This window comes from Pan troglodytes, chromosome 4 (genome assembly GCF_028858775.2).
Source record: "Pan troglodytes isolate AG18354 chromosome 4, NHGRI_mPanTro3-v2.0_pri, whole genome shotgun sequence".
In the NCBI taxonomy this organism is placed as follows: Eukaryota; Metazoa; Chordata; class Mammalia; order Primates; family Hominidae; genus Pan; species Pan troglodytes.
In genome coordinates this window covers 42,601,353-42,613,643 of record NC_072402.2, presented here as the reverse complement: position 1 = coordinate 42,613,643, position 12,291 = coordinate 42,601,353, and the positions used below count along the sequence as shown (strand labels likewise).

At 49.8% G+C, this 12,291-nt stretch overlaps 1 protein-coding gene across 1 annotated transcript; it reads right to left on the bottom strand.

Moving 5' to 3' along the window:
- Window positions 1-3,682: 3,682 nt before the first annotated feature.
- Window positions 3,683-7,411, bottom strand: FOXD1 (forkhead box D1). The gene is made up of 2 exons (XM_016953158.4): window positions 5,534-7,411; window positions 3,683-3,772 (listed from the first exon to the last, which is right to left on the bottom strand). The coding sequence occupies exon 1, from the start codon at window positions 6,972-6,974 to the stop codon at window positions 5,565-5,567; it is 1,410 nt and encodes a 469-aa protein (XP_016808647.4). The 5' UTR covers window positions 6,975-7,411; the 3' UTR covers window positions 3,683-3,772; window positions 5,534-5,564.
- Window positions 7,412-12,291: the final 4,880 nt, after the last annotated feature.

Here is a 12,291-nt window from a genome sequence, read left to right as displayed (position 1 = left end):
TCTTAAAATAATTAGCTATCAATTCCAAATGAATCTGAGATGAGTTGCTACAGTATCTCTCAGAAGACCTGGGTGGAAGTGGTAGGGAGGAGGGTGTGGCAACAATGCCAAAAAAAAAAAAAGAAATGTGTAAGAAATACATGACTCTTCTACACAGTGACCTCTAAGGAAACTTCCCTACCACAGTTGTCATTTAATAAATCACAATGATAGCAACAAAGTAGCAGTGTGATGTAACAAAAATAAGATGGATTTTAAATGCTGAAGTCCCAGTAGCTGTGACCTTGGGCAAGTCATTTAATCTCTTTTGAGCCTTGATATCTCTATTTGTAAAGTAAGGTCAATAATAATTCTTGTCCTCACTATTTCACAGTGCAGTTGAGAGAATTATTAGTGAGAGTCCTTTTACAAAGTCAATCTGTGGTGATGATAGTGACTGAATAGACAGGAAAGGGGTTCTGGGACACTGATAACATCTGCTTCTTGCTCTGATGCTAGTTATGTAATACATATGTGGCCACTGTGAGAAATTGTTAGGATTTGTGCACTTTTCCAAACATATGCTTCCCTAAAACTTTTACTTTTAAAAGACAGAGTAGCACAAAATAGTTTTTTCAAGGTGGTACGCTCATGATAATAGCGACAAGAAAAACTCTAAATGTAAGTCATCAGAAGCTCATCACTGTTATCTTCGTTTCTCCTCCTAGCCACCATGTATGGAGGCTTGGGAATCAAAGGAGATCTATGAGAATCATCAGTTGTTTTCTCTGTGTGTGCTTTGCATCTTACTGACTAGTATTTTACTAGAGGAAAGAAGCTGGAGGAATGAACCAGGAAGTTTCCTACATGCCAGAGGGGTCAACACTAACAAGAAAGAAGCCCAAGCTGTTCACATCAAGGGAAAGATGTGATTAGAGAGATGCGACATGCAAAGAAATTATCTGAAAAGTGAATTCAGTTGGGAAAGTATAAGCCCTAAAGAGCCCTGAGCAGCTGGTCATGATCAGATTCTCCATCTTTCTGTCAAATGTAATTGTATCCAAGTTGGCAGGGTATTTATTGCTAAAGTCGAAGGGCCAGATTTTACACTAAACATATTTACACATTTACATTCGTTGCCCTATAAACACACCACGTTTCACTGGCCATGACATCAAACACATTTACCAACAAAAAGCATATGTCTAATTACAAAATCATAGAGGAGGCAAGTGGCAGCTGATGGGCAATGAGCATGCATGCCTGTGTATGTATATGTGTGACCCAGCTGCACCACCAGGAAACCGGCAGAGACGAGAATGAACGCAGACAATGCTAGGCCCACTTCACTTGTCCTCTGCTCTCCAGGCCTGTCCTCATCTGGTTTAGTTCTAAAGGGGATGATGGACCCCTGGCATTCCAATTAGATGCATGGTTTCCCCCCTGGAAGAGCCCTGAGAGACTAGGGCAGTTCCTGGGCAGATTTCTGATTTGGATTGGGTTTGATGCTGATATGACCTTTAAATTGCCCCCAAAATGTCTCTTCTCAGTCAGTAATAAAAATAGGTGTGAGCAGAATGTGTAGCCAGCAGAGAATTTTAAAATTATAACTAGAAGCCTTGATTCCTGGCTTTGGGTAGTAAGATCAGATCCCTATCCATCAATAGCAGTTGTAATAACACCGTTAGCCACTCCAAGCTTGGTCCTCAATCAAACAAGGAAATCAGAGCCACTGGGGCTAGAGAGAGAAAAACACAACAGGCACAGCCTCAACCACTGGCCTCAGACGGCCTTTAATAAATGACACAGGCTGGTATTCCATCAAAATAATCACCTTCCATCAGAATAACCACCTCCCCCAACTCTCTCAGTGGACAGGCTACAGGAAGAAATGGTACGTTTATAAAAAAGAAAAAACTGTAAAGGGCAGAAAAGCCTTTTCCTGAGATGAATGCTTACTACATTCACTGCAAGAATTTTGATAATAAATATATCCAGAATTCCAGTTCCATCAACAGAAAGTTTGGCCAAGAAAGAGCTGCCAAGTAGGGGCCAGACAAGTTGAGATGTGTAAACATACAGATGCTTCAGGGAGTGAAAAGTAAGAAGCGTCTTCACAATTTTTTTCCGTCATCTCCCCAGTTCCTTTTTTTCTTTTTTTAAGGGGAAGGGAAGTGGCCCTTAAATAAATGCATGGAATAGGATGGACAGGAAACACGTTGTTGAGAAGATGCACTAGCTTATTTTAAAGAAATAAAATAATTACCCAATAAAGAAAAGAGAAATCAACCAAGGAACGATCTAAGGTCATGACACCATGTGTGGTACAAGGAGCAATTCAACCCATAAGGGCTTCATTACCCCCGCAATAGATAACATTTGGCTAAACCTAGCTGCAGATTAAATCTCCGCGCACAACAGAGCCCTGAATGGAGAGGCTCCTTTTTGTGTGGTCCTTCTCCGGGAGCTGCCTGAACCATTAGCCCCAATATATCCCTCTCCCTATTAACTGCAATTCCCTCCCGACTGAGCTTCGGTCATTTGTCTCGAGGCTCTACGGGGGCGTTTGATGAGCAGAGAAACAAGGAGAAGGGGAGAAAAGCGTCGGGTTAATGAGTTGTAGCAAATCCACACTTTGTAGTTGGGAGGAGGAGAGCTGGTGGCCAATGTTTGTCCAACTGGTTTATTTTTCGAGACCCAGCCTATTGAGGAAGGCTTGTTCAAGCAGGCTTCGTTCCTACAAACACACAAACATCCTTCTGTTTGCCTACAAAGAAAAGGGGACCAGCGCTGGATTTGCATGCGAATGAGGAGCCCCAGGAGGAGACGTCCTTGCCCATCAAAGGCCGCGGTAGCCTGGCGGCCCCGCAGCCTTTGTTCCAGCACCTGCTCGCCTGCACGGCCTGACGGGGCGCGCCCCGCGCTCCTGGCTCGCCCATCCAGGGTCCACGGCTCACTCGTCCCTCGCCTGCCCCGCGGCCCACACCTCTCGCAGCTCATACCTCACCCGCCCCGCGGCCCTGCTTCCCCCAGTCTCATCCTCCCGGGAGCAGGCCCGCAGGGTCTGCAAGGCCAAGAACGGAACCCCAAACGCAGAGAGTCGGGAGGTGAGCGGCAGGACGCAAAACTCGGAATCGAGGCGGCTTGGGTTTACACGTTCCTTTAGCTCTGGGCTCACGCTGCTCTCCACCTGTTTAAAAACAGGCTTGCGGTCTCCAGTGGGGGCGCGTGAAGCGGGATCCCAACCCCGGAGCGAGGCCTGGATCGCCCTATGCCTTCTTGCCATTCTCTTAAATGCACTGACACCCCTGGAGGTGGGACCGGTCCTGGCACTTTTGAAGACGTGGGAATATGAACGAGAGACAAGATTAACCAGAATTCCCCGATTTCAGGACATCCACGCATCGCGCAAAAATTAAAAATACACACGGTTTTGTTCTTGGCTCTCTTCGTAATTATTTTCAGATCTAAATTTCAGATGCGTGCGTTACAGAAGGCTACCAGGCGCGCCAGCAGTGTCTGTGCCGTTTGGATTCCGCCTGCCAACCCCTCTCCACCCGGGGCGGCGCGTGGAGTCCGGATGTTCTCGGGTTCAATGACTCCTCTCTCTTAGCCGGGCTAGAGTAAAAGTAACTTTTGTATATAAGACTTTGGTCTAACAGTATCTCAATTTGTATCTATAGATTTAGTGGTAAGTTTGAGAGTGAGAGGGTTTAACCTCCTTCAAACATTTAACAAGGGTTGCGGGGACGGGGAAGAACTTCATTTGAGCCTGTGAGAGTCCGTTTTCTCCCTAAAAAGAGACAGGGCGGCATGAATGAGTATCATTGCAACATATTGACCCTATAATGCAGATTTCATTAACTTGGTAAGTTAAATCTGCGAATCTTCAGATATATACCTGTCCAGACATTTTAAAGAAATTGAATAAAGATTTAATCTCTGCTGCAAACACTAATGTTAGACATTTAAATTATGTGTTACATATGCCTAGGTTTTATTTGGAGCGCACAACATTGTAGTAATCAAAACTAGTGCCTCACTTTTTTTTCAAAGAACTAGAAATTTCATGTAATAATTAAAAGACATTAAACATTGAAAAAGATAAACCTAAATCACCTAAATTCAATAAATTAGTTCAATGAACACCTGATACATTTTCATTTTTTATTCTTTAAAGCATCCCAAAGTTGAAGGTTTATCTTAAATACCCTAAATTATTCACTTAAGCTAGAATTTCAATAAATTGGCCTTTTAAGAGAAAAACCTCTTTATACAATTACTCGCATTCCTTCCATCTGCAACATAGTAGCTGTAAATACTGGTACTTTTAAATATGATTTATTTCATATATGCAAATATGTCCTTATTCACCGCTTTGAAGCTCCTTAACTGATTATGATCTCTACTAATTTTTCCTATTAGAATTTTAAAACTAGACTGCCTCTTTGTTTCACTTCCATTACAACATATTATGTTGAGAGTTTCTGCAGATATAATATTGTCGTGAACTGAGTGGAAATTAAATGAGGAAGGAAGCTCAAAAATGAAATGCAAAGTTCCTATAAAATTATCTTTGGGTACCTGTGGCTTTAATTTTAACATACTTCAATGCGCTTTAAAATGGCATAGAGTCAGATCTGAAAATGTATACCAAAGTAACTTATTTTGTTTGTAGTCATTTAAAAATAATTTCTGATCTCCTACCATGGTTTTCACTTAGGAAGTTCAAGTGAAAAATCATGGCATGATGCTGTTGTTAAATTCTCTCTGAAAGTATTTAAGTCTGTTCTATATTGAGTTCCTGCTTACCCCACATAGAAAGTTTTTTTAAGTAGAAAAGAAGAACTAAGAAGGGGACAACTGAAGCCAATCATTTTGGTGAATTTTCTTTGAAAATTAAGCATTTTTATTTCTGAAAAAGTGTAAAAATCTTACATTTAGAATAGTACAATAATAATTGCCAGTAAAATTTACAATACTCCTTGTAAAGAATACGCAGTAAGTACAAAAAAATCCGCACGTCTGTTATGATACAAAACACAGGTTGAAATAAATGATAATTTTGACTTTTTTTCTTGTGTAAACATGTTAACCATTTTTCCTTTTCATAAAAAAATACACCAGACAAGTGTCCTCAAATAAAAAAGAATTGCTTCGCTGGCATTCTTCAAGACCTTTACTATTTTTGTATTATTCTTTTGACCATTATTTTTTAACGCCTGGACCTGAGAATCTCTACACCTCAAAAAGGCTTAGTTGTTTTTCATCTGCCAAACGCCAAGGGAGCCTCTAGTGCCTGGACAGGGCGGACTCCCTTCCCCGGCACCCTCTTCCTCCCTACCCCAGGTCGGGGGTTGGGGGGCTGTAGCATAGGTCGGCTTTGCATAAATAGAGGGACCCGCAGAGCCAAAAAGCGCGCCCGGGCTGTTGACAGTTTTGTCCGAGAATTCGCAGCGGCGAAAATGGGCGCGCGAGGTCGAGAGGGGCCGCGCCTGGAGGAGCGAACAAAACACCGAACCACCAAGACGAGAAAAGGAGCCGGGATTCCTACCTTCTTCCTCGAGCGCGCTAACATAGCGTTATTAACAATTGGAAATCCTAGCAGTGAAGTTCTCGACACTGGACAGGGCAGTCCCTTGGTGCAGAGTCCCCAAGGCGGCGGACGAGGAGACTGAGGAGGCGGCGGCGGCCGCGGCGGCCACGAGGGATCGGGTGAGCGCCGCCGCCGGGCCCACGGCCGCCTGCGCCGCGCAGCCTCCTCCGCTGGATCCGGGAGCTGGCGGCGCCGCCACCGGCGAGGGCGAGGGCGAGGCCTGAGCGGCGGCGGCGGCCTGCGCGGCGGCGGCGGCAGCGGCGGCCGGGCCCAAGCTGCCCCCGATGATGCTCTCGATGGAGAAGGGCGAGCGCGCCAGCGCTGAGGCGCCCGGGCCGCCCGCCTTGGCCGCGGAGGCCGGCAGGGGGCCGGGCAGGGCGGCGCCGAGCGGGTGTGGCCGGTAGCCGAAGGCGGTCCGGGCCAGCTCGGCGGCCGCGCCGTGCGGTGGCGGGGGCGGCGGGGGCGAGTGCGGGTGGAAGGCGGCGGCGGCGGCGGCGGCCGCTGCGGCGGCGAAGAGGGCCGAGGGAGGCGCGTAAGGCGGCAGCTGCAGGCCGTAGCCGCAGCCGTAGGGGCCGTAGCCGTAGGCATGCGGGGGCGGCGGGGGCGCGGGCGGGAAGAGCGCGGCGGCGGCTGCCGGGTCGCCCGCGCCCCCTGCGGCTCCCGCGCCGCGCAGCAGCAGAGACTCGGCGGCCGCGGCGTTGGGTGGGAGCAGCGGCTGCCGCTTGAAGCGCTTCCTCCGGCGCAGGAAGCTGCCGTTGTCGAACATGTCGGCGGACTCCGGGTCCAGCGTCCAGTAGTTGCCCTTGCCCGGGTTGCCGGGCTCGCGGGGGATCTTGACGAAGCAGTCGTTGAGCGAGAGGTTGTGGCGGATGCTGTTCTGCCAGGCGGGGAACTTCTCCCGGTAGTAGGGGAAGCGGCCGCTGATGAACTCACAGATCTCGCTCAGCGTCAGCCGCTTCTTGGGGCTCTGCAGGATGGCCATAGTGATGAGCGCGATATACGAGTAGGGCGGCTTCACCAGCGGGTTCTTGGCGCCGCTACCCGCGCTCCCGCCGCCGCCGCTGCCGCCGCCGCCCGCGCCGCCGCCGCCGCCGCCCCCACCGGCTCCTGCCCCCGCCGCCGGGGCCGGGCCCGGGGGCGCCGGGGAGCCCCCAGCAGGCGGGGCCAGCAGGATGTCATCGTCGTCCTCCTCCTCCTCTAGATCCTCCAGCTCGTCCTCCCCGGCGTACGAGCGCCGCCGCCGCCGCTGCGCGGAGACAGCCAGCCGGGGCCCGCCACCGCCGCCCTCGTCGTCGTCCTCCTCTTCCTCGTCTTCTTCGTCCTCGCCCTCCCCCACCACGTCGATGTCTGTTTCCTCGGCGAGGCCAGAGGCATCGGACATCTCAGTGCTCAGGGTCATAGCTGTGGCGCGGCGGCGGCGGGGCGGCGCATGGGGGCGCCGGGCTTCGGGCTCCCTCTGCGCCCCAGCCCGGGTCCCGGGCGGCAGGCCCGGCCGGGGGGCGCCACGCTGGGGGCGCTGCGACTGCGGCTGCCGGAGCTGCGCCGGGGCTGCCGGGTGGCGGCGGAGTCTCGCGCGCCGACTTTGTAACTCCTGCGCCGCCGCGGTAGCCGCGCGGATGCTGCGCTCCCTGGGCTCCGCTCGCGCCCGGCCCGGGCGGAGGACTTGACCTTCTTCTCTCGGAGCAGCTTTTGCCCCGTCGGTTGAGGAGGGGGTGGCGGGGCCCGGGCGGGCGAATCAGAACGCCAGGCGCCCAGGAACGTGCGGGACGGGTGAGAGTCTAAGAACAGAGCTCGGCGAGGCCAGGGCTGAGTCCAGGAGAGGGCGGACCTTCCTCGGCTTATAGCAGAAGGGGGCCTGTCACATGGTGTGCACGTCAGAGCGCTGCCGAGGGAAGGAAAGCAAGCCTAGGAAATCAGCCCTTCTCGGGAGAGAAAATTCACCCGTAGGAGGGAGGCAGCAGCTGAGAAGAGTGGGGAGGAGAGGGGACCTCACTATTTCTTGCCAAAGAGGCTGATGCCCGAATTACGCGGCTGTCTGCACCGAGGGCCGCTGCACGAGTTAGACTTCCCAGCCTCCTCAATTAGTCCTCCACCCTAACCTCAGAAGCACACCCGCGACACTCTGGTTTGACCCCTCGACAGCCTGTAGGAGCCTTCCAGCCGGGGGATAACCACCCCATCCTCTGAGGTGGCCCCTGGGGGACGCTCTGGGGTCGGTTGGGGGTGTCCAGCCCCTCCAGATCGGGCGAGCGGCCCCCCATTGGATCTGATGCGAAGCCCCCCAATTTAAGCACGGCAATAATTGTTTATTGACCCTTTAACCCATTCTCTTCGGTTTTACTCCAAAGACGTTTGTTTTCCGCCATCTGTTAATAAAAACGCTGTGAGACTGGCGTTTTACTCACTTCTCTGCGATTGAATGCCCTAGAGACTTGACAGTTAAACTAAGCCACTCTAATGAGACGATCTGACAAATGTCATGGGAATAAAGAACGTAATAATTGAATTCGGAGAAGAAATTGAAAATTTTAGTGAAAACCCAAATACACGCACAAAAATTGCACCTAGAAACTACTAGAAAGTTCGACCAGCCTGGCCAACATGGTGAAACCCCGTCACTACTAAAAATAGAAAAAAATTAGTAGGCGGCGCCTGTAATCCCAGCTACTCGGGAGGCCGAGGCAGGAGAATCGCTTGGACCCGGGATGCGGAGGTTGCAGTGAGCCGAGATCGTGCCACTGCACTCCAGCCTGGGCAACAAGAGCGAAACTCCGCCTCAAAAAAAAAAAAAAAACAGAAGTTCGTTCATAATGGGGCTATATAGTTCTCAGTAGGAGGAACATTCTAGTCAGCACTTTTCATAGTAATCTCAAAATACTTACATAACATATACATATTTCTACTGAGGCTTATTAATAGAAACTATAATGATAGATGACTTTAAGATAAACTTTTTAAAAATGTGTTTTTGGAAAATCCTTAAATATTGTTAATCCTTTCTGGTGAGATGAAAATTTTTTTATGAGATTAAAGTTCCGCTCAATTCAGTTTTCTTTTCGGGTGACAAGATAGTGGAAATAATTAAGATATGATGCTTTAAAAAATATACCTATCTTTATCACCAACTCAAACGAGCTATTTTGGCTAGTGGAAAAATCCTAATAGTTTGTTGAATTCACATTCACTTATTTGTGCATTTCCTAAAATGCTTCTATTTCAAAGAGGGGAGCTTGTCCCAAAAGTTTAACTTTCTGATTAAAATGACCCCTTGACAAGAACTAAGAATCAAAATTCAATGGCGTTCTGTAGGAACAGCCATCAGCTGCCCTTGTGTATATCATTTTATCGACCAAGTACTTTTCACATTCTGAAACGTGTCATTACTACCGCTGTCAATCACAGAGCCTCAAAAATAAACTGTTTCCCCATCTAAAGACCTCTATTAAAATCGAGTTTTTGTTGCTGAGGACTGCTACCACCAGTTACTCTTACAAGTGACCCATAAAGGTTATCATAGGTCTTTGAACAATCTATGAGAAAGCCTCGATGTTCTAAATAAATTATTTTTCATTAACTCTTGTTTGATATATGGGTGAACAATTTAATTACTGTAATAGGCTGAGCATTAACCTGAGCCAACATTAATCAGCACTATTAATCAGGCATCACATTGCTTTGTTGATGCAGCCAGGAGTCCTTACCAAGGAGTTCACTTTTACATTGGAAAGTTTAAGTTTTATAAGTACTCAGTCGATATCTAAATAAACACCATGACTTTCGCAGCACTGAGGGTTGGTGTGTGGCGAAGTTATTCAAAGATGAAACAGAGAGGAAGAATTTGTTCGCAGACCATTAATTACTTTAGATGACCGGTTACAGCCATCATTCCGTTCATGGCGCGGGAGATAGACTGCGTTCGTTTGTAACTTTGTCCGCAAGTTCTTCCCCCAAAGGGTTAAGAGGCTCTTCCCTGGAAACGTTTGCAGAATGTGGCGAATTATCTCCTGGCCACTCCGGGGAAAGTTTTAGGACTTACTGAAGGTCAGAGTGGAAGATCAGCCCAGAGGGACCGCTGCAGAGACGGAGAAGTGTCACTAAGATTTAGGCGAGCTTTACTGAAGCCCCACATGTGGATGTGACCACTTGTTTTGTTTGCTTAGTTAAGCTACATGTTTGTATGCAACCTTTAGCTCCGCAGTCGCGAAATTCCCCGAGCGCGGAAACCCAAACGATTCACGTCTTGCGCGACCCCCTTGTCTCCCCCGTCGTCCCCTACCCCGGGCCTCCTTCTCTACAGCGCTCCCAGCTTTCGGCCCCTGCTGGTAACTCTCCCCCGGCTCCCCGCCCCCAAGCTGGTACAAGGGACCAAAACCTTTCCCAGAGGCGAGCCGGGGAAGCGACGCGAAGACCCCCGTCCCGCGCAACCCGCTCGCGTGGACGCGGAAAGTGGCGGGCGGCGGGTCCCGGTGGTGCCTGCGTAGGGCAGAGTTGCCCCCTGGCGGCGGTGCGACGACCTGCGGGCCCTCGCGCCCGGGCCGGCAACTCCCTGGGAGCTCGGCCCGTGCCGGGAACTCGCCCAGCAGCCCGTGTTTCTCGAGTGTGGGAAGCCGGCTCCCGGGCGACCCTCCCACCGGCTGCGGGGGCCCGGGACTGGGCGGTAGTGGAGGCAGGTCCTTGGACTGCAGGCTGAGGCTTTTTTCCCCCACGAGCGGTTTGGGCCCTCCAGGAGCCCCTGCGCGGGGGTCACGTGGATTACGCTAGGTGAGAGCCGGAGAGGCTGCGCCACCCTCGGGAGGCTCCGTGCCTCCGCCCTTTGTCCTTTGCCCCTGACCATGAGCGCCCCAGGCCCAGGGACCTCCTTAGGGGGATGAAGGCTGGCAGAGACCTGGGGGCTCAGACTCACGGGGAAGGAACCTAGGCTATTCCTTGTGCATCCCAGGATTTTACCCATGAACGTGAACATGAACGTGTTTTCAACCCCAGCGGTTTGTTCCCCTGGCGCCTCGACCCTCCTTTGAAGAGTCATTCTAGAAGGCTGTATTGCGATACTGTTTGTACCTGTCACTGTGAGCCCTGAAAAGAGACAGAAGAAAACGCGAGTGCCTGGCCTGAGGGTGCTCTGTCCCGTGGGTAGCCAGGTAGGTAGTTATTCTGCCCGATGATGAGGTCCTCCTGACGCCCCCGCGAAAGGGAGGGATGCCGGGAGTCGCTGCCCCAGGGCCCATTTAGCCTTCGCTGTCCTTCCTTGGGGCTACAGGCATTTCCATTCCTGTTAAAATCAAGAGTGTGGGGGCCAAAACCTGGGCTCTGAGTTGTTTATTGTTTACTAGGGTAGTAGGGGGAGGGGCAAGTGGGGTTGTAAAATATACGTAATTTACCATTTTAATCATCTTAAGTGTATAGTTTAGAGGCACTAAGTACATTAACATTGTTGTGCAACTATTACCACTATCCATTTCCAGAACTTTTCCATCATCCGAAACTGAAATTTTGTACGCATTAAAAAGTAACTCCCCATTTCCCCAACCATCTTTCTACTCCCCCCAACCTTTCGCCAGCCCCTGGCAACTACTATTCTACTTTCTGTCTCTATGAATGTATCTACTCTAGGTACATCATCTGAGTGGAATCATAATCACATTTGTCCATTGTGTCTGACTTATTTCTCTTAGCATAATGTCTTTAAGGGTCGTCCTTGTGGAAGCATGTATCAGAATATCTTCTTTTTTACGGCTGAATAATGTTCCATTGAATGTATGTGCCACATTTTGTTTATCCATCCATCCATTGGTGGACATTTGGGTTGCTTCTCTTTTTCTGTTAGTTTTTGAACCTCCACTCACTTAGCTCTTTGTCTATTCTGCATGCAGTAGACACTGATAAAATGTTTGATATATTCATTTTCCTCTATCTTTTTCACCCCAGAAGCCCTCAAAGGAAGCCCATTGTCTTAACAGAGCATACACATTGGGGAAGTGAGGGGAGACGGTTTCTGCTGACAGAACAACATAAGGGGGATTCGCCCTTCTGGATTTGAAACCTCAACTTGTTCACAATTTTGAGACTTTCAGGTTCAGACTCTGCACATCACCTTCAGTAAAAAGGCATAAGTCGGGACTCCTCCAGAATTATTTCTGGACAAATTTGTGATCATCCCTACTCCCACCCCATGCTTTTACACCCTTAGTCCCCCTCCTTATCTGTCCTGATCCTTGGGAGCCCCAAGATGATCTAAAATTTTTCTCTGGCTGTCTAGGGCACTCCACTTCAGCATTCTCCTGTGGTGTAACATTACCTGCTACTCATGCTGGTTCCCATGCGCCAAGCTAATTTCAACAACGGGTGAAGTGGGTATCTCCATGTGATGGCTGAGGAGACAGATTCTGGGTGTTGCTACTAAGCCTCATGGAGGCAGCCATGACAGAGCAGAGCCTTCTGTCCTCCTGTTCCAGGTCAGCAGCCTCTCCCAAGGCAGGACTCCATGGGCCAGCCTCTTTCCTCCCCCACCCTGCTTCTTCAGGCCAGCTCTTATTTGGTCTGACAATAAGTCTGAGGTAAGCTGTTACTGGCTGACGGTGTAATTATTTACATGGACTCAAGAATTTTCCTTACATTGTTAACCTGGACTGGTCCTCCCATCCTAACACACACCCACACACAGACTTACTTAGCTCCGCATCTAAGTGGTTTGTAGTGGCACATGTTTAGATTTTGTA

Coding starts and splice junctions, on each gene's coding strand:
- FOXD1 (XM_016953158.4), bottom strand. CDS start 6,974: ATGACCCTGAGCACTGAGATGTCCGATGCCTCTGGCCTCGCCGAGGAA.